Source organism: Falco punctatus (assembly GCF_963210335.1).
Source record: "Falco punctatus genome assembly, chromosome: 7".
Lineage (NCBI taxonomy): Eukaryota > Metazoa > Chordata > Aves > Falconiformes > Falconidae > Falco > Falco punctatus.
Genome location: NC_137587.1, coordinates 36,752,789 through 36,776,944, shown reverse-complemented (window position 1 = coordinate 36,776,944; position 24,156 = coordinate 36,752,789). Strand labels below are relative to the sequence as shown.

At 45.0% G+C, this 24,156-nt stretch overlaps 1 protein-coding gene across 1 annotated transcript in view; it reads right to left on the bottom strand.

Annotated features, from left to right (window-relative positions):
- The window catches only part of RCOR1 (REST corepressor 1), a 90,092-nt gene that overhangs the window by 14,485 nt on the left and 51,451 nt on the right, over positions 1 to 24,156 (bottom strand). The window contains exons 4-7 of the mRNA XM_080394616.1: positions 10,813 to 10,865; positions 6,670 to 6,831; positions 3,946 to 4,064; positions 223 to 301 (exon numbers count right to left, since the gene is read on the bottom strand). Of these exons, the coding sequence (XP_080250742.1) occupies positions 223 to 301; positions 3,946 to 4,064; positions 6,670 to 6,831; positions 10,813 to 10,865 (413 nt within the window). The remainder of the gene's footprint in view (positions 1 to 222; positions 302 to 3,945; positions 4,065 to 6,669; positions 6,832 to 10,812; positions 10,866 to 24,156) is intronic.

Sequence of the window (24,156 nt, the reverse complement as noted above, 5' to 3'; positions counted from 1 at the left end):
CATTACCATGGGATGGTAAAATCTTAACATTTTCCCAGCACCATCCATAATAACTTATTTGTCTACAATTGTCTTCTAACTAAGACAATTTTGAAGACAATTCTTTTCTTGTATGACAACTATACAAAGCACAAAAAGAAAATTTAGATACTGTCAGCTTCTACATGAAGTAGCTAGTAAGTAAGCACTGTCATTTCTATAAGAGTAAGAAAATAATTATACCTCCTTTTTGCTCTCCTTGTTTTGTTCAACTTCAATATCAATAGGGTTATTTCCATTTGCTTCCTCCATTTCATCCTCACTGCAAGACAAAAGCAAACAGTACTATATTAGTTTGTGAGGCTCTTTTTCTATAGATAGCATGCTAAAAGAAATGCCTGGATACAACAGCAAGTCCAACAAGCTTTCCTTAGTTATATTTCCAGAACATTCTTTCAGGGGTTTGCAGTGGGTTTGTTGTTTGTGTTGGGGTTTTTTGGGGGTTTTGGGGGGTTTTTTTGGTTTGTTTGTTTGTTTGGTGGGGTTTTTTTTTGTTTTGTTTGGTTGTTGTTTTGGGTTTGGTTTTTTTGTTTAATTCAAGAAATTCTTAAGTGTATAGCTAGTAGGGCCCATGTCTTGTAAAGGAAGGCTTCTCAGTAGCATACTTAGGCAAAATAAGTCTGCGCAGATGAAGGCAAGATACACATAATTGATTACACAAGTTACCTTTTAAAGAACGAGGCACTGAGCATTTTAACTTTAGGCAAACCAAGACAGAAACAAACACTTAGAATTACAGCAAGTAGCTAAACCACAGATTTCATACAACTCCTTAACATTTAGCAAAATAGACATGCGCAGGATGAACTCCCTCAAGAACAAGCATAAAAAATGTTTGGGTTTTTGTTTGGGCTTTTTTTTTTTTTTTTTTTTTTTCAGTGACAGCATCACATTTCATTCTCCCCTGGAAAAGAAAAAGAGGTTATCAGTTACAGAATAATAATAGGCATGAAATTGAGGCCACATTGAAAGTGACCTTGGCACACCTGGCCAGTTTGGCTTCATTGGAATTTTAATCAGACATTAAATCGAATATATTTTCACCATTTAGAATTTTTGTACTGTACACAACTAAAGTTAATTGCACCATTTGGGATGATGCCCAGAAACAGAAGAAATAAGCTGACCTAATCAAGGCTTTTCATTTTTTTTTTTTTAATCAAAAAAATAAACCTATTTTGTCATGTCAAACTTTATAGCCTGGGATGAGAAACTTCACCTGATGCGGGTATGTCACAGCACCAGTGCAAGGCAGGGCTGTGCAGAGAAACCCCAGCAGAAGCTGTGCTACACCGCTGGGGTGCTAGTGCCAGTCAGGGGGCATTCACACAGGCGTGGGGGACAGCAGGCACCGCGGGTGCCAGTGCACATGGCTGCGGTAGCAGCACTCGCTCACGGCTGTCTCCCCGCTGCAGTGACACCCCGTGCAAACATAGCTTAAGGAGGAACATACTGCCAGGTGGCTTAAGCTGGCATCCATCTCCGTGAGAGCGGTCACTTGTACAAGGCATTCCTGCTCTCCCAAGCTGCCTGGTTCACAAGATATTTAGTTTGTGTAATCACGATTCCAGGGAATAAACTCACAAGCACCCCCTCCCAGAGCTGCATACACAAAGCCCCTCACACTAAGAACAGCTACTGAAAACCTGGTCCCAAATGCAGGGGGAGCTATTTTGGTGACGATCTGAGGGATCAGGGAATTTCCCTGCCTAGCCACAGAAAAGATCTAGCAGTATTCGAGTGAGATACCTCAGACTGCCTTGCCTCTTTCTTAACCCCATCTCCAAAAGAGCTCCCACGTGTTCTCACCTAGGTTCAGATTTCAGCCTTTCTGCGAAGGCCAAACCCCCGTGGGCTCCGCTGTGCTCATAGTTTGCTCTTCTATTCTAGCGAGTTCCTAGATATGAGCTAGATCAAAACCCACCCACTCACTTCTGCAGTTTTAGACAGCGATCACTATTAACTGAAGAAAGTTTTTCAAGTTTTCCCAACAACTAATGGCACAGCACAACCTCAAAATCCAAACACCCCAAACTCACCCAGATTTGTTTTCACACCCCACATGGCTGCACTGATAAATCCTCCAGGTGTGCAGGGGTTTGACTATTTTACTCAACAGAGGGGAAAGAAGGGAAATCAAACATCAAGTTGATGGCCTGGCGCTTAGCTTGCTGCAGATGTAAACCAAATCACACATCTCCAATCCAGCTGCCTTCCTCAAAGGTTACAAAATTACAGCACATAGCAGCCCATAGAGCTCTTTCCCAATCACCAGATGGTGTGAGGTGCTGCTTTTCCCAGCAAACAGGCATAGGTACTGGAGTTGTATTTCCAAATTGCAGTAATTTCATTTATGAGCCAGAACAAAAATAGAGAGGTAAAAGACACTAAACCATATAATGAGACAAACACATACTCCTTACAAGAGGCAACCCAACCCCCACCCACCCATCCCACCCCCTAATTAGTAGGAAAATTAAAAAAAAAAAAAAAAAAAGGGGGGGGGGGGGGGGGAAGCAGAATGGCAAGAAGAAAAATCAAGACAGCCTTTGCAGAGAAGGGAAAAAACCAGAATGGAGAAAGACTCAGGTCAGAGAAAGCCAACCAAATATTGGACAAGTTGGCTGGTAACATTTTCCCTGGCCCTGCCTGTTAAGCAAGTATTGTTGACCTAATGGAGAAACGGGAGAGGTGGAGCGAGTCATTGGCGTAGTACACCTCAACCCTAGAAACACATTTCTTCCCCCTTCCCAAACAGGGCTGGCTTATATGTCCGGAGCTAGCAAACAGCTCCCTGGGAAGTGCTGAAGCAGCAACTCGTTTGAGGAGAAAAAACTTCTGTAGAATTTTGCCCAATTACATTAGGAGTCTTCCAAAGCCAGGCACACCTCAAGTTTTATCTGCAAAGACATTAACTACATTTTAGAGCAGGTTGAGAAGGCACCTGCATCGAGCCGATGGAGTTGCTGCTGTTCAGGGGCAATGGGGGTGTTGCCCACGCACACACACCCTGAGGCCACCACATTTCTGAGGCTCTGTCAGGCCCAGAACTAGGCAGTCACAAAGTGACAGTTCTAACTGTACAGATACTTCTAGTAATACACACAACAGGAGGGTGAACTTGCAGACAAAACTGCACAAAAGCAGGAGTCAAACTCTTCTGTTGAAGCTCAGTGGCTAGTGATCTCCCAAATACCAGCACCTTCACCCCCCCAAATCCTAATGCACGCAGCATACCATGGCCTCTGCCACAGAATTCATCCTAAGTTCCCCTGTGCTACCCTCTTCTCAGTCACTCAAACACATCCTAAACTTCATTTTTCTCAGGGAATAGAGCATGGTCTTATGCTGGTAATAGTTTTTGAAGTAAAAGGCAGGGGAAGGGTCTCTGTGTGCATACGCACAGGCTGAGGGGTGCTGCGCCAGACCCTGCTCCCCATCAGGTGCACATTCTTGCTCTACTCAGCATCACATGGAGGAAATAAAGGCAGATTTCTAGCTCTTTCATGACTTCCTTTCACTCTCCTGCTTATCAGCTTCTCTGGCTCTGCTGACAACAGCGCCAATCAGCTTGTAAACAGTTTTAACTTCATTTTCTCCACCCTCAAGCAGTATCAGAGAAAAAGCTTCTAGAGCCATGGGACAGCAACCACTGCACTAGAGGGCAATCTGGAATTGCACAGTGTTGAAAAAGAGAGCACACTTAATTGCCAACAGATTCCTTTTGGCTTTAAGCAAAGCAAAACATGCACAGCAGGGAAAAGGGGTGGGGAAAGAAGGTGGGGCACCAGGAAACATTTTGGGGAAAATCCTACATCTAGTTTCTTACAAGCTAACAGGAATCTCTGAGGTAGTCTGAAGAAATCAGTGTGCGTCAATACACAGCCTTTCTGCTTGCAAACCTACCTTTCCTCACGTTCCCTTTTTTGTTTACGAGCATGACGGTCCATCACGCTAGTTTTAGTCCTTGTCTTCTTCCAGGAGTAGTAAAATTTCACCAGGCTGGCTATTGATTTGTCAGGAAGCTGAAAATTAAACATGTATCCTTTTATATGTTTATATGTAAAGTACCCCCAGGAGTTCACATACAATTGGCCTGTTCTTGTCAAGGAACATCTGATCTCTCTACATTGGATTGTCTCAAAGGCTCAAGCAAGGCAGTACTGCAGCCTTTCCGAAAATGATCTATGGGGGAGTGTTTCAGGTTAGTGCCCACTATTTAGGACATCAAAATCTCTAAAGAGCATCTCAGCAAGACTCCACTTACCAGCCAGGTAGCTGGTTCCCTTCAGAATAGAGGACCATAGCAAAAGCAAATCCCAAATGGGGCCCTGAAGCTAAGATAACAGTTTTAAAAGCTAACACAGGCATGTGTAAGCAACCACAGGAACTGCTGAATTGCAGGCTACATCCCAAGCGTATCTTTGATGTTTGGTTAAAAAAAGTCTTATTCACACCATTCACATGATTAAGTCTATTCAAAGGTCTCAACAAAAGACATTTTCAAAAGGTGGAACATTACTGTATGGTAGACTGAGGATATAGGAAAACAAGTCTCAATTGATTTTGCTTTGTCCTCTTACACTAATGTCATTGCCCCGTACTTATGAATGAAAAGTCTGCCTCCAAAAAGTGTAAAACGTACAACTAATTCCCTACTTCTGAGGTACTCTGCATGGATGTTCTTATACAAGAGTTCTACAAGGTAAAAGTCCAACCTTTCTTGCTGAATAAAACACGTTTCAGTTAAGTGTCTGATTCAGCTTAGAGGGCAGGACAGGTGGGGAGGAAAACAAAACTGTAAGCAAGATCTCTCTTATTCAGATACCGCAGTTTAAGTCTTCACTTGAGACAAGCCTGGTTCTCAGATTGCAGGTTGACTTTAGGTCCTAATAATGGATCACACTAGAGCTGCTACCCTGGCACAGAGCTGCACACAGGCATAAATCCATCTGCACTGGCAAAGCACAGGTGCTATGTCAACGTTGTGTTGCCAACAACCATGCAGCAGGCTGGTACACTGGAATTAAGTGGGTTCCACAGAACAAACTCAGGGACAAGGCTGTTCGTGACAAACATCCACTTGGCTACAATCATATGCTAAGAGTGCCAGAATATCAGCACCAGCTCCAGTAAATAACGTAACTCACTTCTCATTCGCTGGCTTCGATAATTTTTCCCCTCAGTTCCAAGCTGCACTGGTGCTAATGAGGCAGCATATATAAGCTAACAACTAACGTGCTCCCGAGCCATTGATTCTCGTCCCCTGCTAAACACATAGCTTCATGCCATTTAATTCCTTTCATGCAGGATGATTTTTCTGGGAGCAACCATAAAAAAGTATCATTACCTAGAGAACAGCACATGAGCTTGGCATTCCTGTATTGGAATGCACTTCACTCTGGGACAGATTCATGCTTCTGCACAAAAACCAAATGGCAAATTTCTTGCTTTGGCATTTAACCAAGCAACAGGACAGGCTTTATGTTCTCTTTTTCTTCCTCCAGGACAATCCCCTCCCCATTTTTTCCCCCCTATGCAAGAACAGAGGAATAAAGAAGAAAACAGCTTCACCCTTCAGGAGTCCACAACTCTCCAGACTATCTATACCAGCCGTCCACAATATGCACAAACCCTGTCATCTGACCCAAGGGAGTGGGAGACCCTAGGACTCCAAGAACATCTGGAAACACACACCAGTGAAGGCACATTCAAGGAGGACATGAGAAGAATGAACCTTTTCCTGCCGCCCTTTTGAAAAGGGACTTGGCAGTTTTCCCTCACACTTGGGAGGCAAGTCACCTTTTGTTTTTCAGCAGGATCAGCAACACAGGCCTTCATAGGGGCTTTAAAGAGGCTGAACAGACTGCAACAGCCTAGGTTCACTTCAAAGGGTCACAATCAACATAACAGGGTCCTGCTGGAACATTCAAGAGACACTTTACTGAAGGAGAGCAAAGAACAAAGTATGGTTCCCACTCAGGTGATGAACCACTTGAAGAAACTCTGAAGATATAATTAAATAAAAGTTTTTTACATCCCATACTCTTCCTCTTTCAAAAGAAAATTGCCCACACCCCAGCAGTTCCCTTTCAGGCAAAAACCTACGCTTGAAGTTATCAGTCACAGTTTAGAAAAAAATCACTACCAACCAAAAGCAAAGGACTGAATGCTTGCAACCTTCATCACAGCATCCACTGACAGTCCCAAATCACATTAAGCACAGTCAAATAAAAGGAATTCCTAAAAAGCAGGCTGTAAGAAAGGAAATCAGCTTTGCACAGAGATGATCTTTACGCTGTGTGTGGGTGGGCACGTGTGTACAGACCATGCCTGAACTCCAGCCGAGACAAACAGTACCATAGCACACAGGGGACTGAAAACTGTAATTTCCAACCAAAAAAACTGCACACTCAACGTTTATCCTGAACCAGTAAAGTACTTCAGAAAAACACTTCTAAGGAGACTCTGGAAATAATGTTTCTTTCTATTCATGGCAGTACTTTTCTTCTAACATCCCCTTTGGCCTATTCTCTCTCAAAAGCATTACACAGGAGTTCAGCACAATCAGCACTGAAGATGATGGTCCAACTGCCTGTTATGCTTTTCCATCCCTGTGACACCACTTACCATCTGCTGGATCCTGTGAAAGGTTTTCCCATGGAAACTGAAGGCCTGTTCAAACAAGACCTTGTCTTCCACTGTCCACTCATCTGGGAATGGAGTAAAGTTTGGCAGATCCGCCAAAGACTTCTCGATGTTGTGCTTGTGCCAGAACAGCATCCCAAGGGCCTAGAAATAACAAGGGGACAATTGTAATCACAAGAAACATTATTATATGCATGCAAAGAAAGAGCTACAGCATTTTTCTCAGGCAAAGAGAGACATAATTTTAATTCTCAGCCACGTCAGACACTTTTCTGTGTGCAAGAAACCTGGAATCTGATCTCCATGCCTGCTAGGTTGTGAAGACCAACTTGAAGTTTATCCAGACCACACAGATAGTAATGTAATAAAAGAGTAGAAACAGTAAGAGAGAAGAAGAAAATTGAAGAAATTATTCTAACTTCACTGATCATGGTATGCACAGGAAAGCTAAGCAAAGACTTGGGAAGACTACCTAAAAACCAGCACTGGCAAAAACCTACTTTCTGTCCAGCCTCAACTCCATTTCCCGTGCAATCAGGAAGACTGTTTAGTTGACCGGGATTTGATGGTTGTTAAGGGGCTCTTTTTGAGGAGGAGGGGGAAAACGGGGAGAAGATGAGAAAAGAACTGGAAGAAGGAAAGGCAGAGAGCATGCACAACCTTGACTTGCTGGGCCCAAAGAAGAACGAATCTCACTCATTTTGGGGGCTACTCATTTATTCCCTTGAAAGACACCTCATTTCACTGTTGCAGTCTCTAATTCTCAGTTCCAAAGACAAAGTGCATGTGCTGCATTTCATCACCTGCAAACTGACCTCATCCCACCATCTCCAGGATGCTCGCTCCTAGCCACCTCTCTCTCCCAGGGGTCCACAGCCCCTGTGCGTTATGACACACCACTACATCTGGCATGCCAGCGAGCACCACAAGTCATTTTGGGAAGGCCTGACTCTGCAGAGCTAGATACCAGCCTTTCACAATGGCTGTAAAGTGAAAACAATCCCTAACATGCTGAGTAAAACATCAGAGTAACCTGCTCGTTATATGCAAACTCAGCTCAGGTTTTACAGCCACAGTTCCCCTCATCTAGTAGTTTCACCCCAGCCACTCAAAGTTACAAAATCTCTCCAGATTCGGGGGTTCCCCATTATGCTTTGCTATGCAAAAACCAGTTCCTTTATGGGATCTTGCTCCCCTGAGATTCCGCAAAAAGTATGGGTATTAGTATGATCCAAGACCTTGTCCTGACCCTATGGTCCTCTCAGTAGGGCACCCTCTCCTCCCTTTTGCCACCATGCAGAACAAGTAGTAGGCTTGGTTGCAGCAGTCACTCAAGATGTCACAGGGGCCACACAGCCACCTATCTCCATCCGCTCTGGCAAGCATGGGGCCAAAGAAACTATTTTGCAGTCACAAAGGACTGAGTTTTCTCTCCCCTGCCATCCCTTTCAGCTTCAGATATGAGCTGTACCAAATACCCTTGTGAAAAAGCAAGGGAAAAACAAGGAGGGAAACATTCCAGGAGGGCAGGGTAGTGTTAAATACCACTTAGGTGCTGGTGAGGGCTGAGGGCTTTACATGAAGCAAAAAGTAAACAAAAGGTTTTCCTTATAGACTTGTTTAACAGGAGAGTGGTATTCTTCCTCCACCCTGTGCTGTCCTAGGGAGCTCTCCACTCACCCACAGGGGAGTATACAGCTTTTCCAGCCTCCTTCGTCCCAGAGTGTCTGACTCAGGCTGGCGGGAGAGCACAGCTCACAGCCAGACTTGCTGTACTGTTCCAAAAAGCCCATGACTGCTACGGCTCAGCACAACCACCTACAGCCATTTGCAACACCCGCTGAAGTGGGCTTGCCCTGCCAGAGCTCACTGACCTGCTGCAGCCATCCCTTTGCCTACCCTAAGGCTGCAGGGACTCCCACCAGCACAGGCCCACACCTCCAACCATCATCCAACAGCAGCAGAGCCAACAAACGGGGCACTCGGCCACAGACAAGGGGAGAGAAAGGACAGAGATGGGGAGCCATGCATGGAACAGATGCAGCCAGCTGGACAGAAAAGCCACTGGGTAGAGGAGCGCCAGCACACACCCCTGCTGCCCTGCCAGACAGCTTGCCCTTCAGCAAGCGGGCACGTCCTAGTCTCCAAAGGTAGGTTTTGGGCAGGGGCACAGACAGAAGAACAGGAAATCTCTGTACGATGACTGTCAGTCAAGCCACCTGCACAGATGTCCAGAGACCAGCTGTCAGGGGGATGCACACACGGGAAAGGGCTGCCACGGCCGGCAAAGCCCAGAGACTGTGGCCAAATGCTAAAGCGAGCTCTGACTGGCTTCCAGGGAGCCCATATCAGCTTGTCCGCAATTCTCCAGCCAACAGCAACTCTAATGATACCTGCTGAAGAGAGAGTGTCCCTTGGTGACACAACAAATCATCCTCATTTGAAAGCCTTGACACTTGGTCCCTATAATACAAAATGAATACACGCCTTCCACAGCAATACGAGGTAGAGGCTCTCCAGTTATTTCCTAGAAGTGCCTAGCATAGCCCTCTAGGAAATCCCAAAGGACCTGGGAAACTTATTTAACTCTAGAGTATTATGCAAGAGTGCTAGGGAAAGAATAAGGAAATTTTTAGAAGGAGGGACATTTTTTTGCAAGTTGCTCAGCCACTTCACATCCAGGTGTGGCAAGTCCCATAACTTCTACTTCTCCACACAAGAGGAGAAGAGAAAAATTAGGAGAAAGACTTCAAGGAATGAGTGGAAGGTCTGTATTTCCAATGTTAAAATGAATGCAAGTCTCTGTTAGTCAAATTTAAGTTTATCGAAACACAATAATTGTCGTGTTTTTTTTAAATGACAAGCTCCACTTTGATCAGTCTTTTGGATCAGTCTACACTCTCCAAACGCTTCTCCACCAAAATAATGAAGCCCATTTTCATTAACCTGAAACCACCTCTTTTGGCAAATATTACCCAGAATATTCAATACTAGGATATACTCATCTCACCTGAAGTAAGCTACCATCCTTATTTTCATTTAAGTCCACAGCCCTTTTGTTCTTTTGTGTTCCTTTTATTGCTGTTTTCTGGTCTTAGAAACTATAATTAAGTCTGATCATTCCTGGTTTTGCTAGAAATTTTGCTGGCTATCTCACTTTCAATGTTCTTGTTCTGCAAGAAGCCTTTTTGAGCACGAGCATCAACCACTGAAAGTCTGACTCAAAGATGACAGCAGTTATTTAAACAGAAACCCTTGCCCATCCAAATCAGGCATTTGCCTGAACAATTTCATGAACTTTCAAGTTTTCATAAAATCCCTTTGTAGAGACAGTACGTAATTTGCCAATACAGTAAGTCATGAGATTCCCCACCCTCCCTTTCCGGGCATAATTCAGCAAAATTCAGAAAAGCTTCCTAGGCAGAGGTCTACTCATTTCCCTAGATGAGTGTTGAAATTGATGTTAATTAACACATGGAAGATTAGTTCACAGTCCTAGACCACGCAGAGGAAAGGAGAGGTCTGCTCAGACCAAGATTTCCACCCCTAGGCTAAAGGCACTGTCTAGCTTCAAGGACAGCTGGTGAAGTCATCCACTGCTACTGCACCAACATCTTGAGGTGCTCAGCTATGAAATGCAAAATGATTTGCAGCTCAGTTTGAAGGTAAATAACCATGGTTATTCGTTTGCCTCAGAAAAGCATATGATGGTTCAATAGCTCATTAATAACTGCCAAGACATCCATGAAGCAGAGATGGAGCAGTCAGCTGGAAACTGCAATGTAATCAGGCAGCTGTCCAAAGACAAACCGCTCTTTTTGACATTGTTTAGGGGTTCTGAAAATGTTCAAGAGATAGTCACCATAGGAAGCATAATGCTCATGGCCAAATTCTGTTCGAAATTACAATGGTTTCGTTTTTCTTCTTTTGACTCAATGTAAAACTAGGGCTGAACTCCATATCCCCAGAGCACAGGCTACTCTTAACAGTCAGTTTGAGGAGAAGTAGGAGAGGAGAAAACACAGCTGAAGGGAAGAAGCAGCCCTAGGCAGTCTACTTTAAGTCATGTTTTAATACCTGCTGAAAAAAGTTTTAAAATAAAGGAAGTATTCAAAGGGTTGTTACCTGCTCCATATTGTATCCATGCTTCTCTTTAGCAATGGCAATATATTCATCCACTGAAAAACAAAAAGAAGGCATAAGAGCATTTCATACAGTGATCTCATCTCTTCTTCCCTTCCCAGTCTAAAACCCAGTCCTGCAGCTCTGACTTCAATCATTGCATCCTCCACAGAGAACTCTCATTAATAACTGCTGTTTCCAACAATTTGGGAAAGGAAGGAAACAAAAGAAAAACAGTCACCAAACTACTACATATTTTCCTTAACAAGCCTAAATGGTGCATGATGGCCAATCCAGTTCCAGTACTTCTGAAACATAGTATATAATATTTCAGGACTTGTTCACCAAAACTATAGACATGACTGTCTCAGCTACTTTTTGTTGGTTTTGTGGGTTTTTTTTTGCTTTTGTGCTTTGTTTTTTAAAAAAAAAAATCCCCCAAAGCAGTTTTTTTGTTAAGAACAAAAATCCCCAGACACAATCCACACCTTCCAATGCTGCCAGACTCCTAGTGTTTGCACAACCACTGCAGAGATCTTGGCAAATTTTTCAGCCCTTATGCCTCAGCAATTTTCATCTTGGACCAAGCCCCACCTCCATATATTATTAGACCCCCACAAGCTTTTAACCTTTATAATGTGAGGATGCCCTAAGGAGCTATATTTTGTACAGATGGGATTAAAACCCTGAGTGACTGAGCTTACATAGTATCTAACAGCACCCATTTGAGAGGGCTGGATCAAAATCAGTACCAGCGGTGGTGTTCTAAGTCTGTGCCCTTGTGCTTGGTCATTATTAAATGCACCATAATGATAATACCACCCTTGGAAAAAAAAAAAAAAAAAAAAAAACACACAACAAACAAAAAAAAATCCAAGCAAAAAAGGTGAGACTCCTGCTTCACCTAATGGAGTGGAAGATGCTGGAAGCATTGTTTGTCTGTAGGATCACCAAAGCGCTAGTACCCTGAAAGACTTAGAACTGGTACACACAGCCAGAATTCTCGTTCCTCTGCACTGCTTGCTGCCCTGGTAGAGAATCCTATGACCAGGATTAGAGGGGCCCTGTCTCCAGCCAGGTGGAGGAGAGGGCTAACCAGGTTTATTGGTCTGTGTGGGTCCGATGGCCCGGCACGTCAGACCCACAGGAGTGTAAAACTCTAGCAGATACAGGAACGCAGTGTACTCTAATACCTTCAAGCTACGAAGGGGCAGAACCCATTACTGTTACTGGAATGACAGGAGGATCTCTCAACAGCTAACCATATTGGAGGGTAAAATAAGTTTGACTGGGAATAAGTGGCAAAAACATCCCAGTTGACTGGCCCAGAGGCTCCATGTATCCTTGGCACTGACTACCTTAGGAGAGGGTATTTCAAGGATCCAAAAGGGTTATCAGTGGGCTTTCGGTATAGCTGCCTTGAAACAAGAGTACATTAAGCTGCTGTCTACTTTGCTCAGCCTTTCAGAAGACCTTTCTGCGGTGGGGTTACTGAAAGTAGAAGAACAGCAGGTGCCGACTGCTACCACTGCAGTACGCCGGTGGCAATACTGCACTCCCTGACTGCCATCCAGAAACCGATTCACTGACTAGAGAGCCGAGGAGTGATCAGCAGGACCCACTCACCCTTTTATAGCTCTATATGGCCAGTTCACAAGTCTAACGCAGATTGGAGACTAACAGTAACCTATTGTGGTCTGAATGCAATCACCCCACTGCTGAGTGCTGCCGTACCAGATACGCTGGGACTTCAATGTGAACTAAAATCACAGGCAGCCAAGTGGTATGCCACCACTGATACGGCAAATGTGGTTTTCTCAATCCCTTTACCAGCAGAGTACAGGTCACAGTTTGCTTTCACTTGGAGGGGCATCCAATACGCCTGAAATCAACTGCCCCAGGGGTGGGAACGTAGCCCTACCATCTGCCATGGACTGATCCATGCTGCACTGGGAAAGGGTGAAGCTCCAGAACACCTGCAATACGTTGATGACACCATCGCATGGGACAACACAGCACAAGTAGTATTTGAGAAAGGGGAAAAATAATCCAAATCCTTCTGCTTTATGGCAAAACCAGCTTTCAAAGTCAAGTCCTATCACTGCACAGGAGATCCAGGTTTTGGGAATATAATGGCGAGACGGACATTGTGAAATCCCAGTGGATGCGATCAAAGCGTTGTGGCTTTTTGGAGAATGCACATTCCAACCTACAGTATGATTATAAGCCCTCTATCACATGACCCAAAAGAAGAATGATTTTAAATGTGGCCCTGAACAACAACAAGCCTTTGAACAAATCAAACAGGAGCTAGTTCAGGCAGTAGGCCTTGGGCCAGTTTGGACTGGGCAAGATGTAAAGAACTTGCTCTACACCGCTGCTGGGGAGAATGGCCCTACCCGGACCCTCTGGCAGAAAGCAGCAGGGGAGACTCAATGTTGACCCTGGGCTTTTGGAGTTGGGGATATAGAAGATTGGAGGCCCACTATAATCCAACGGAAAGAGAAATATCGGCAGCCTATGAAGGGGTTCAAGCTGCTTCAGAAGTGACCGGTATTGAAGCACAACTCCTTCTGGCGTCCCAGTTGCCAGTGCTGGATATTTGAAAGGAGGGGTTTCCTCTGCACATCACGCAACTGATGCTCACAGAGTAAACGGGTGGCACTGATCACACAACGAGCTCATACAGAAAATCCCATTCATTCAGGAATCTTGGAAGTGGTTATGGACTGGCAAGAAGGTAAAGATTTCAGAACGTCACCAGACGAAGAGGTGACATGCTGAAGAAGCCCCATTGTATGATGAACTATCAGAAGATGAGAAGCAATATGCCTTGTTTAGTGATTGCTCCTGCCCTTTTGTACGAAAGCATCAGAGGTGGAAGGTGGCTGTATGGAGTCTTCTACAACAAGGCACAGAAACTGTTGAAGCAGAAGGTGAATCGAGTCAGTTTGCAGAGGTGAAAACTATCCAGCTGACTTTAGATGTTGCTGAACGAGAAACATGGCCGATACTTTACCTCTATACTGACTCATGGATGGTGGCAAATGCCCCATGGGGTGGCTGCAGCAGCAGAAGCAGAGCAATTGGCAATACAGAGGTAAACCCATCTGGGCTGCCGCATTATGGCAAGATACCACTGCCCAAGTGCAGAACTTGGTTGTAAAAGTACATCATGTAGATGCTCACACCCCCAAGAGTTGGGCCACTGAAGAACACCTAAACAACCAGCAGACAGATTAAGCAGCCAAGATTGAAGTGGCTCAGGTAGATTTGGACTGGCAACATAAAGGTGAATCATTTATAGCTCAGTGGGCTCATGACACTTCAGGCCATCAAGGAAGAGATACAACATATAGATGGGCCCAGGATCAACAGGTACACTTAACTATGGACACTATTGCACAGGTGATCCATCAATGTGAAACGTGCACTGCAATTAAGCAAGCCAAGCTGTTATAGTCTCTTTAGTATGGAGGACAATGACTAAAATATAAATATGGGGAGGTTTGGCAGATTAACTATATTATACTCCCACAGACTCACCAAGGCAAGCACTATGTGCTTACAATGGTGGAAGCAACTACTGGATGGCTAGAAACATATCCTATGCCCCTTGCCACTGCCCAAAACACCGTCCTGGGCCTTGAAAGACAAGTCTTGTGGTGACATGGCATGCCAAGAAAGAATTGAATCAGACAACAGAACTCATTTCCAAAACAACCTCATAGACGCCTGGGCCAAAGAGCATTGAGTAGGTATATTATACCCCCTATCATGCACCAGGCTCTGGGAAAATGGAATGATGCAACAGACTGTTAGAAGACTACACTGAAAGCAATCGGTGGCAGAACTTAAGTGTTGGGATACACAAAGGCCACTTGCTCAGTCAACACCAGAGGATCTGCCAGCCAAGCTGTCCCTGCCCAATCAAGGCTTTTACGTACTGCAGAAGGCGATAAAGTTCCTGTAGCACACCTTAAAAATATGCTTAGGAAAACAGTCTAGGTCATTCCTGCCTCAGGCAAAAGCAAACCCATTCACAGAACTGCCTTTGCTCAAGAACCTGGAAGTACTTAGCGGATAATGCGTAAGGATGGATTAAAGTTCAAAGTCTGCCTCAAGGGGATCTGATTTTGGGCAAAAACAGCCAATGAATTGAATTGTGCGATATTGTTACATGACATTCTATATTGTCACTTCTATATGCCTTTTATATATATATACACCACTTGCAGCTCTCATCTCTACCACTTCAGAGCTGAAGATCTGAACCAGACTCCTTTTCAATTACCACACCAATACAGAATGACTCTGGTGAAAACAGATCAGCACAGGTTAACAGAATCAGAACGGGATTCAAAACACAACAGTCCAACACCTTGTACCACCATCTTCCCAGGCCTGAAAGACTGTTATAACAGATGGAGCCCAATGCCCAGTTCATTTAGTCCATAAGAGACATTAGAGGGAATGGTATCTGTTTATTTATGTTAGAAGACAGGAAAGGTGGCGATTGATGTATCGGAAAACATAGCATGATGTAAATGGTATGGAATAAGGGGTGGATACCGATCTGGTTGCAGTTGGGATAGAGTTAATTTTCTTCTTAGTAGCTGCTACAAGGCTGTGGTTTGGATTTGGTGCAAGAAGAATGTTGATAACACACTGATGGTTTTAGTTGCTGCTAGGTAGTGTTTATACTAAGTCAAGGACTTTCCAGTTTCTCAGGCCTTGCCAGCAACAAGGCTGGAGAGGCACAAGAATTTGGGAGGGGATACAGCCAGGAGGACAGCTGACCAGAACTAGACAAAGAGGTGTTCCATACCACAGGATGTCATGTTTGGGATAGAAACTGGTGGGGGTTGGCCAAGGCCTGCTGATCCCTGCTTGAGGACTGGCTGGGCATCAGTCAGCAGCTGGTGAGCAATTGTTCTGTGCATCACTTGTTTTCTTTTCTCCCTTTCCTTTGGATTTCATTCTGCTCCCCTTCTACCTGCTTTTCGTTATAGTTGTTATTATTGGTTTGGGGTTTATTTTATTTCAATTATTAAATTGTTCTTATCTCAACCCTTGAGTTTTATATTCCTTTCTGATTCTCCTCCCCATCCCTCTGGGTGAAGGGGGGAGTGAGTGAGTGGCTGCGTGGTGCTTAAGTTACTGGCTGGGGTTAAGCCGCAACAGCAGAGAAGGCAACTGCCTCCTCCCCACACAGCATCCCTTCCCTCCACTTGCCAAACAGGAGAGGCAGGGAACATCAACAGGACATGGGCAAGAAGAGTGACTTCAGGTGCTTCCAGAGTTTATAACCACACCACAATCAAAGTCTGCCAGGAAATCTTAAGTGCAGCATTTCCCTGTAGTTGAGCTAGATGGTCTTGGCTTCCTTAGGACAGGTATTGCACATGCAGTGTTATATATTTTGTCTAAGGGGGAGGGAAAGGAGTTGAAGTCTCTGAAGTCCAAGGCTGAATTAAGCTCTTGAATGCTAAGTACTGCTGCATTAACTAGCTCGCTTTTGCTGTGGAAAGATCTACAGTTCCCAATTTCACGTCAGCATCTTATCCTTTAATATATACAGAGAAGAGATGAGGTCGTTCTCCTTTCCAGCATATTGCCTTTCTTACACCAGATGTTACAAGCAATGAAAATATACTTCCTCCCCCTTGGTCCCCACTCCTCAAAAAAAAAAAAAAAAAATCATTACAGCATTTTCTCCTAACTGAGCAAGAACATTAGCAAGGTCCCCACATATCAATATCAACAGGATTTCTCTTGAAACAAGTCAATACACCACACAGCCAAACAGTAGACTATGAGTGATCAGACACCATGAAAAGAGGCAGAATGGTTTTCTTGCCACAGTGGAACCTAACACCTCTGTGTTACACCTCATTGTTACAGTGAGGGAAAAGAAAAGAAAGAAAAAGGCAATAAGGCAGTAAACCAACCATGAGCACACAGCAGTGCTCCTTCTGTACACTAAAAGAGTGTTTGTGGATGAAGTAAGGACAAGGAGTACAACATCATACCCGACTCTTGGCTTGTTCCCTGCCTGGTTACTGACAATCTAGCCCATTCTGCTTGTCATTTCTTGGCTAATTGTGGGCTCACTCACTCTGATGCTTGCACCATTTGAGAGGCATGACAGTCCCTTGAGCAATTCTTCCGATTGCTCTTTACCACCCCGCTCCATATGAAGTAAACAAGAAAGAGAGCGGCACCAGCTGAGTCACAGGATCCCTTTAGTCTCCCATACCAGCACAGCCCAGAATTGCCACAAGCTTAACGTTTCACTTACTGTACCAGATAAATAAGCATCTTCCACTTTTACCATCCCCATGCACCTCTAGCAAGCCCAGGGCAGCGGGCACGTGAAATTCTGCTCCACTGCACTTCAGTGGCATTCAGTCACGCTCAGCATGTAACCCAGCAATCTGTTTAGACATCAGAGTTCAGAGCCAGAGGAGCCTGGGGCAGACCCCGGCTTACACCAAAGAGACAGTTTGCCAGCACAGCTCTTAGCTGCTTTCCAGAAGAGAACAAGCAAGAGCAGCTAAGCAATCCCATCCCATTTCCCCCAGCATAAACTACGCCACCTCACACTCCTCCTACCAGCATAACTTTTCCCTAAAACAGGGCAGACAAAAAAGCATCCTCCCTCCCATCCAACTCATTTCTCTATGCTGCAAAGATATTTTGGCACAGACCAGGCCAAAAAGACAAAGATACTTGAATAGAGACAGTCGTGTGACACAGGAGATGTTGCTCCTGTGAAGGAAGGCTCTTGTTGCTACTAGAAACCAGATGGGGGGAAGGACAGAAAAAGAGAATCATAAATCTGTATTTCTTTACCTGTTTGGCTACACTTCTCTTACATACATTTTAGCCGTGTGGGGTGAGCAGGACCCTCCTGTCCAGCCCACAGCCAAAATGGAATGAGCACTGGCCCAGAGAGCCCCTTCCTACAGCCAGTCACGCTCTGGAAGGCAGAAGTAGCACAAAAGATGGGGATGCAAAGGGGACAGAGCCCCACATACACACTGCAACCAACAAAGATGAGCACAGAGCATTCAGCTGCCAAAAAACACCTCTCCCTAATGGAAGAAGTGAGGTCTACAATGATATGATGAAAGGACACCGGGTGTAGCACTAACACAACTGAAGATACAGGGGAAATGGAAGGGAGCGGAAAAGGAAGTAGGGAAAGATGCTTTCCCCCACCATCTAAAGAGGAGAATTTCTGAACAAAATGGTGCCATCAACCCCCTGAATTATGCGGTCTTGTTTCCAGCAGTGTCTCTCATACACCCTTTTATTCTGCTCACTATCTTCCTGCAAGAATTCCTCACTGAAGGCAAAAGAAAGGGGACCCTCCTGGCTGACAGAGGGAAGGAGAGATGAGCAAACAACTGCATTGCTGATTTTCAGTCCCGCATCCTAGAACAGTGAATTGAGAGATGTAAAACAGGAGCATTAATTTCAGAGGAGTAAGAGAACACTGAAAAGAGAAATGCCTGAAAACAATTACTCCCCTCCTCACCATTTGATGAGATTAAACGATCTGTCCGAGGGGGAAAAAATTCTCCTTAATGACCCACTACCCAAATTGCTCCTTAATGACCCCACAGGCACCGCATTGTTTAGTGGACTCAGTGACCCCAAGGAGGGTTTGCAGCAGAAACAAGTGTGCTAAAGCCTATAGAAAGCAACAGGAATGCAGAGGTAGAGCTGTTGCTGCAACCTCAGTTCACCCCTATTACTGGGGTACTGCAGGAGCTCTGAACACTTTGCATATTACGTGATGCAATACCCCGACAGAACAGGGTGAAATGAGGACAAAAGCAGCAGCCTTCACAGCCTCAGTAATGTGCTTCATGGGGTTTGATCAATGCTGGAACCTGTGAGGAATTCTGGATGTTGCTGTACATCTCCCCCTCCTCTCCATCCTCCCCGAGGACGGAAAACAGTCAAGACCCTGAACAAATCAATATTATATAAAGAAAATAAGGAGCATGGATTAGACACATACATGTGAAATTCTTCCAAATTTCAAAAACACAATTATGACGGTAGACAAACAACTAAGCACAGTTTTTGCCTTGGCTATAAAAAGGAGCAGCTGCATTGCCGTCCCCCCGACCCTCAGAGCACTGGTGGAACAACCCTGCCACCTCGTGGTCGCAGCACAGGAGAGGACACTGCCCACAGCGCAAGAGTTTGGACAAGTCTTCGCTAAAACCAGCTGCCAACAGTAGGGGGGAGAGCAGGCAGAGATCAAATTGAGGTGGCTTGACCACTTCTTCTGGGCAGAATCACTCCAAAGGAAATAAACCCTGCCTATTTAAAGGGTATTCTGCCTTGGAAAAGCTATTATTGGCAAGATGCGATGTGTACCACGGGCAGGAGAGGAGCAGAGCCAGAGTACTGCCATGGTTTGTGCCCTATGCTGCACCCGCCTGGACAGGCATAAGCCTCCTTTAACACTGCTTCTAGGAACAGAGAGCACGCGTTATACAGACACAAAGGCTACTTAAAAATCACTTCATGCAGCTGAGGACATAAGAGGATTTAGGCCTCAAGTCCACTGCACCTGCAGCAGGTGAGGTAAAAGTCTAGATGCAACTGCAAGGCAAAGGAACACCAGCCGTACCTGGAGACGCTTACTTGAATAGGAGCGAGAGAAAATACCCTGCAGTAGGGCAGGGTACCCTGCCTGAGTCGCTGGACTCCACAGTATCTCAACTTCCCATCCGCTCACCTCCCTGTAGCTCATATTTTACTTGTATATCATCTCTTGTACTCATACCAAGGACCACAGGCTGCCATTGCATCAGAAGTCTCCTCTGGCAGCAGGGCTAGCTTAAGCACCCCCAGCCTCCAGCCACCTCTTCCCACCTGGGAACACAAATATCTGCCTGGACACCCAGGGAACCAAACTGGGAAACTGCCCTGCCTGAAAACAACCAACCCTCTCTCCTGCTGCGTGCATGGGCCCTCTCACCCAAGCAGCAGTGAAGCCACCCAAGCAGCAAGCTGTGGTCCCTGCTATCGCCAGCCCCCACTGGCTGCCCCCTTCTCTTGCAGTAGCTCCGGAGCCGCTCAAGGCCCTGAACAGCTGACCACCACCAAAGCAGCACGCTATTCACATAACCGTTTACACTTTCTACATGTTGTATACAATATAAAAATCACTTTGCTGGGAGGTTACACAAGCTTGAGAAGAGACGAGCCCTCCTAGTTCCAGCGAGGGATGAGACTAGCTCAGCCAAAAGTGCAACTCGTTCCTTGCCCTGGCACAGCACAGTGGCAGGGATGAACAGGCAGGCAGGAACAGGCAAGGCCACGTAAACCGGTGAGGGAAGAGTTACTCACAGAGTAACACCTGGAGACTGCACCCTCAGAGAGCACAGAACAAAGAATAAAATGGAGTACCCTATTGCTGGGAGATTTATCCCTTCAGAAGCCCCATACCTTCCTTTCTCCCACCACAGCAACCAGATCCGGCACACTATGCAACTAGCAAAGAAACACCACATTTCTTCACCCCACCTTTCATTATTAGTTTAAATATTGCTTTTTGCATGGCCTGCATCTAAGGGCAAGTCCAAAGTTGAAACTCCACTATTAAAAGACCTGAGTCATCTGCCTTTAGATTTCGCTATACCAGCAAGAAGACTGTACTGCAGACACAGGTGTACTGACAAATCTAGCACAGTTTTTCTAGCTTGCCAGAACTATTTTAAACTGTTTATCAGGAAAGGCCTTTTGCTAGTAGGCACATGTTACTTCTAAAGCTTTTACTAACGTTTACTAGCATATGTTCATTTCTGAAGTTGCACCCTCAGCTGACACTATCACATCAAGAAAATGTTCAATACACCATGTATATGTGTGGGGCGGTATACCGATGAGGATTACCATAAGGAAAGCCAGCTGGCTGATTTGCTCTTGCTCTCTGCTGCTGCTCTTCAGAAAAGCCATGTGGACGGCCATTTGCAAGGACATCCACAGAGAACCCTCTGGGAAGAAAGACTGCTTCTTATACATCCAGCACATTTAACCTCCAGCTAAAAATTTACTCCACCATAGCACTGAATGCCACTAATGGAGGGACGGCACAGGTTTCAGTGTCTACAGAGCCCTGGGTATGAAGAGCTCAGATGTCTCCATACGTGCCACAGACAAGGATGAGGGACATCTGGCAGGACAGCAGCAAAGAGCAAACACTACCTCTGGGACCTAGCACAACACAGGCAGAGCCACATCAGATCACCCAGTGATGTAATAATATCTGTGACCATCCAGGATCTGAGAATGTCTATTATTCAGCAGTGCAAACCCGATCCTAAATCGGACACAGGCACTGGACTGTATTAAATGTAATTAGCCAGAGCACTTGATACTGGGTTTGGAGCCCACATAAGAACATAAAACCAGCACACATTAGCTTCCGGCAGGGAGGTAATAGTCACTCCCACATAAGACCTTCCAAGACAGAGACAGGAAGTTATAGATAGGATAAATGCAAAGAGCACACGCCTGAACAACAAAGTGGGTTTATAGCAGAACAGCTCTTTATATTATTCAGCACAGTGCTCTCAATTCAGTCCGAGAAGCCCTAAAGCCAGATTTATTCTGCTGTCAAACCATGGCTTGAGTTAACTCTACTGCGAGGTTATAGCCTTGGATTATATACTTCAACTACAGAAAGCAACATGCCCAAACAATGCAAGTAGCAACATTATCAATACAGTGGTGAAAAGGGTTATAATGTTTTTAAAAACTATTTGATCAGATTGTTCAGTGCAGGAGACGGCATCTTGGATTAGAAGAAACCTCCACCATGCAGATTTTCTTACACAAGTCATTTTTTGCACTCCTTGGGAACACCTGATCCAATGCATCCTTTCCAGAAGTCAAATTCACTAATTAAAAATAAATAATAAACACAGTCTGACACACACTAATGACAGAGTCAGTATGGGAGACCACAAATTCAGACCACTAGCAGTCTGATAGAAGGCTGCAGTATTCTACCTAGGAACATTCTCAGCTTTTATCCACATCATACTATATATGCTGAACTTCTTGGTCTGCAAAACAGTTGGTGCAGCCTACCATGAAGCCTGGTCAAGCAACCTGCTGTCAGCCAGCTTCAAAACCCAGCAAGGAATATCCAGACTCAAAACCCTCTGAAGAGGGTGAAGCCTTCCACAGGGTCCATTTTCCACCCTCCAAAAGATTTTAAAAGCTCCTGTTTAAAACCAGAACTGTGAAATTCCCTATTTAGTAGGACTGCAAACTAATAAAAGCATTGTAGCAGAGCCAGGCTTCCCGAACAGCACAGGGAACTCCACTTCCCCACAACACAGGGTCTTTGTGCAGCATGAGGGCACACACAGGGGTGTGTTGGAGCAGAATAGCCATCAGGTTAAATTACAGCTCATTATTATTGTTACCAATAACAAAGCTTATGACAAGAGAGTAGAAGCCATGCTGACCCCCTTTATAACAGATACAAAAGCAAAAGAAACGATCAATTTGTCCCCCAGCTACCTCCTTGAAGGATATCACTTGGGCAGAAAGGAACCATGGGGCAAGCCAGCAGGCAGTGAGAAGAAGACAAGTCCGAGTCACACAGAGGAGCTGCCCTCAGCAGATGTGCTGAAAGCCAAGAGCCACTCTGAGGGGAGAGAGCCTCCAGCTGTAACTGCCCACATCCAACTGCTCGGCAGCTGGAACAGGAGAACCCTGCGATTCTGCAAGTGGCCAGGTCACAAAACCACCATTTACTATTTCAGTTATTTTTTTGCAGTCAGCCCCCTTACTTCCAAACCTAACTCTACAAGTAAAATAGTCTCAGGTGGCCTCTGCACTCAGGAACAAGTTGAATGAAATATGCTTTCAACAAAATTAGATGAAGAATGATAGGAACTAAGCAAAAGCATCTTGAAGTTAGAGGGAAGCTATTCCTTCAGTTGTATTTTCTCAAGTATTGCTGAGATGCTTTTGTCCCTTCTATATTTACAGTCAAAAAACTATTTTCAGCTGTTCGGGGCTGGCCCCTTCTGAGAAGGTATGGGCCTTTCCACAACTCCACTCATTGCACTACTGCACCTGGCTGCTAAGAATGAAAAAATTAGGCCTCAAACTTGCTTTGACAGACTCAGTTTTCTTGACTTTCAGATCAGCAGAATGTGAGCAGGTCAGCAGGAAGCAGAACAACAGAGACTAACTTCCAATGCACAGAGTGCACAACCTAAAGAGAACAGCTTTTCTCGAGAGCCATTGTGGCTCTGCCCCACAGCTGTCTGCCCCATCCCTCTCCTGGAAGTTCCCATTCCTGCTTCCCGCAAGAACAGTTCTTCTGCTTGATAAGCAGCTGCTTAATCACTTAATAAGGCAGGCCATGAACTAAGGCAACATAAATAAGTGCCTACTACAGGTTAAGGTGCAGTGGTTCGTGAAAATCCTGGTACCTTACCCCACACAACATGAGCAGCTGGGCAACGAACAGAGGTTTAGGTGAAGAGCCCTTTCTCCACCAGAGATCAAAAGCTACCTAACACACAAACTCACACAGATTGCCCTGCTGTAGGCAGGCCAGCCTTTGGGAAACACTTAACACTCAGTACACCCGTTCTTGCACCTGGTTTTGGTTTCAGACCTGCAGGAAGTAAAAGAGGCACAAACAAATGTTTTTGACCCTTCCAAGAAATCCATGCAGAAAGACAGCAAGCTTACACAGCCAGATATTGGACGACATAATCTTTGTATCAGCCTCGAAACCAAAGCTTTAGTGCTATGCTGACAGATACTAAGGTATCAAAAAAAACCACAAAATAAGTCAACTTAGAAAAAAATAATCAAATCACAGATTCACACAGCACATGCTGAAACATGGATTACATACAGGCCCTCAGCCCTCAAGGCCGAGCCCAAGACTGAGCAGAAAAGCCTACGATAAAACAGTGTCACTAACTAGATCTTGGAGTACCAGTGCTAGGTGGTCATGGCTTTTAGTGAGGATTTAGAAGCCCCATCCTTAATTAGTTATTATGTATCACTACTAATCGTTGCAGTGCTAGAAGATTCACTACTACCCTACCATAATACAAATCTGCATAAGAAGCATGATCAGGAAGGTAATTTAACACTGAGTGCAAAATTAAGATCATAGGAAAAATAACTAGTGGGAGTGGTTCCTAGTTAGAGCAAATAATGGTACAGCAAACCCATTATGGTAAGGGAAGCCCTGTCACACGTCCTTGAGAAAGCCTTGCTGTTCTGCCTCCTGCACTAGCACCTCTGTAAAGGTTACACTCAGCAGCATATGAACTCATC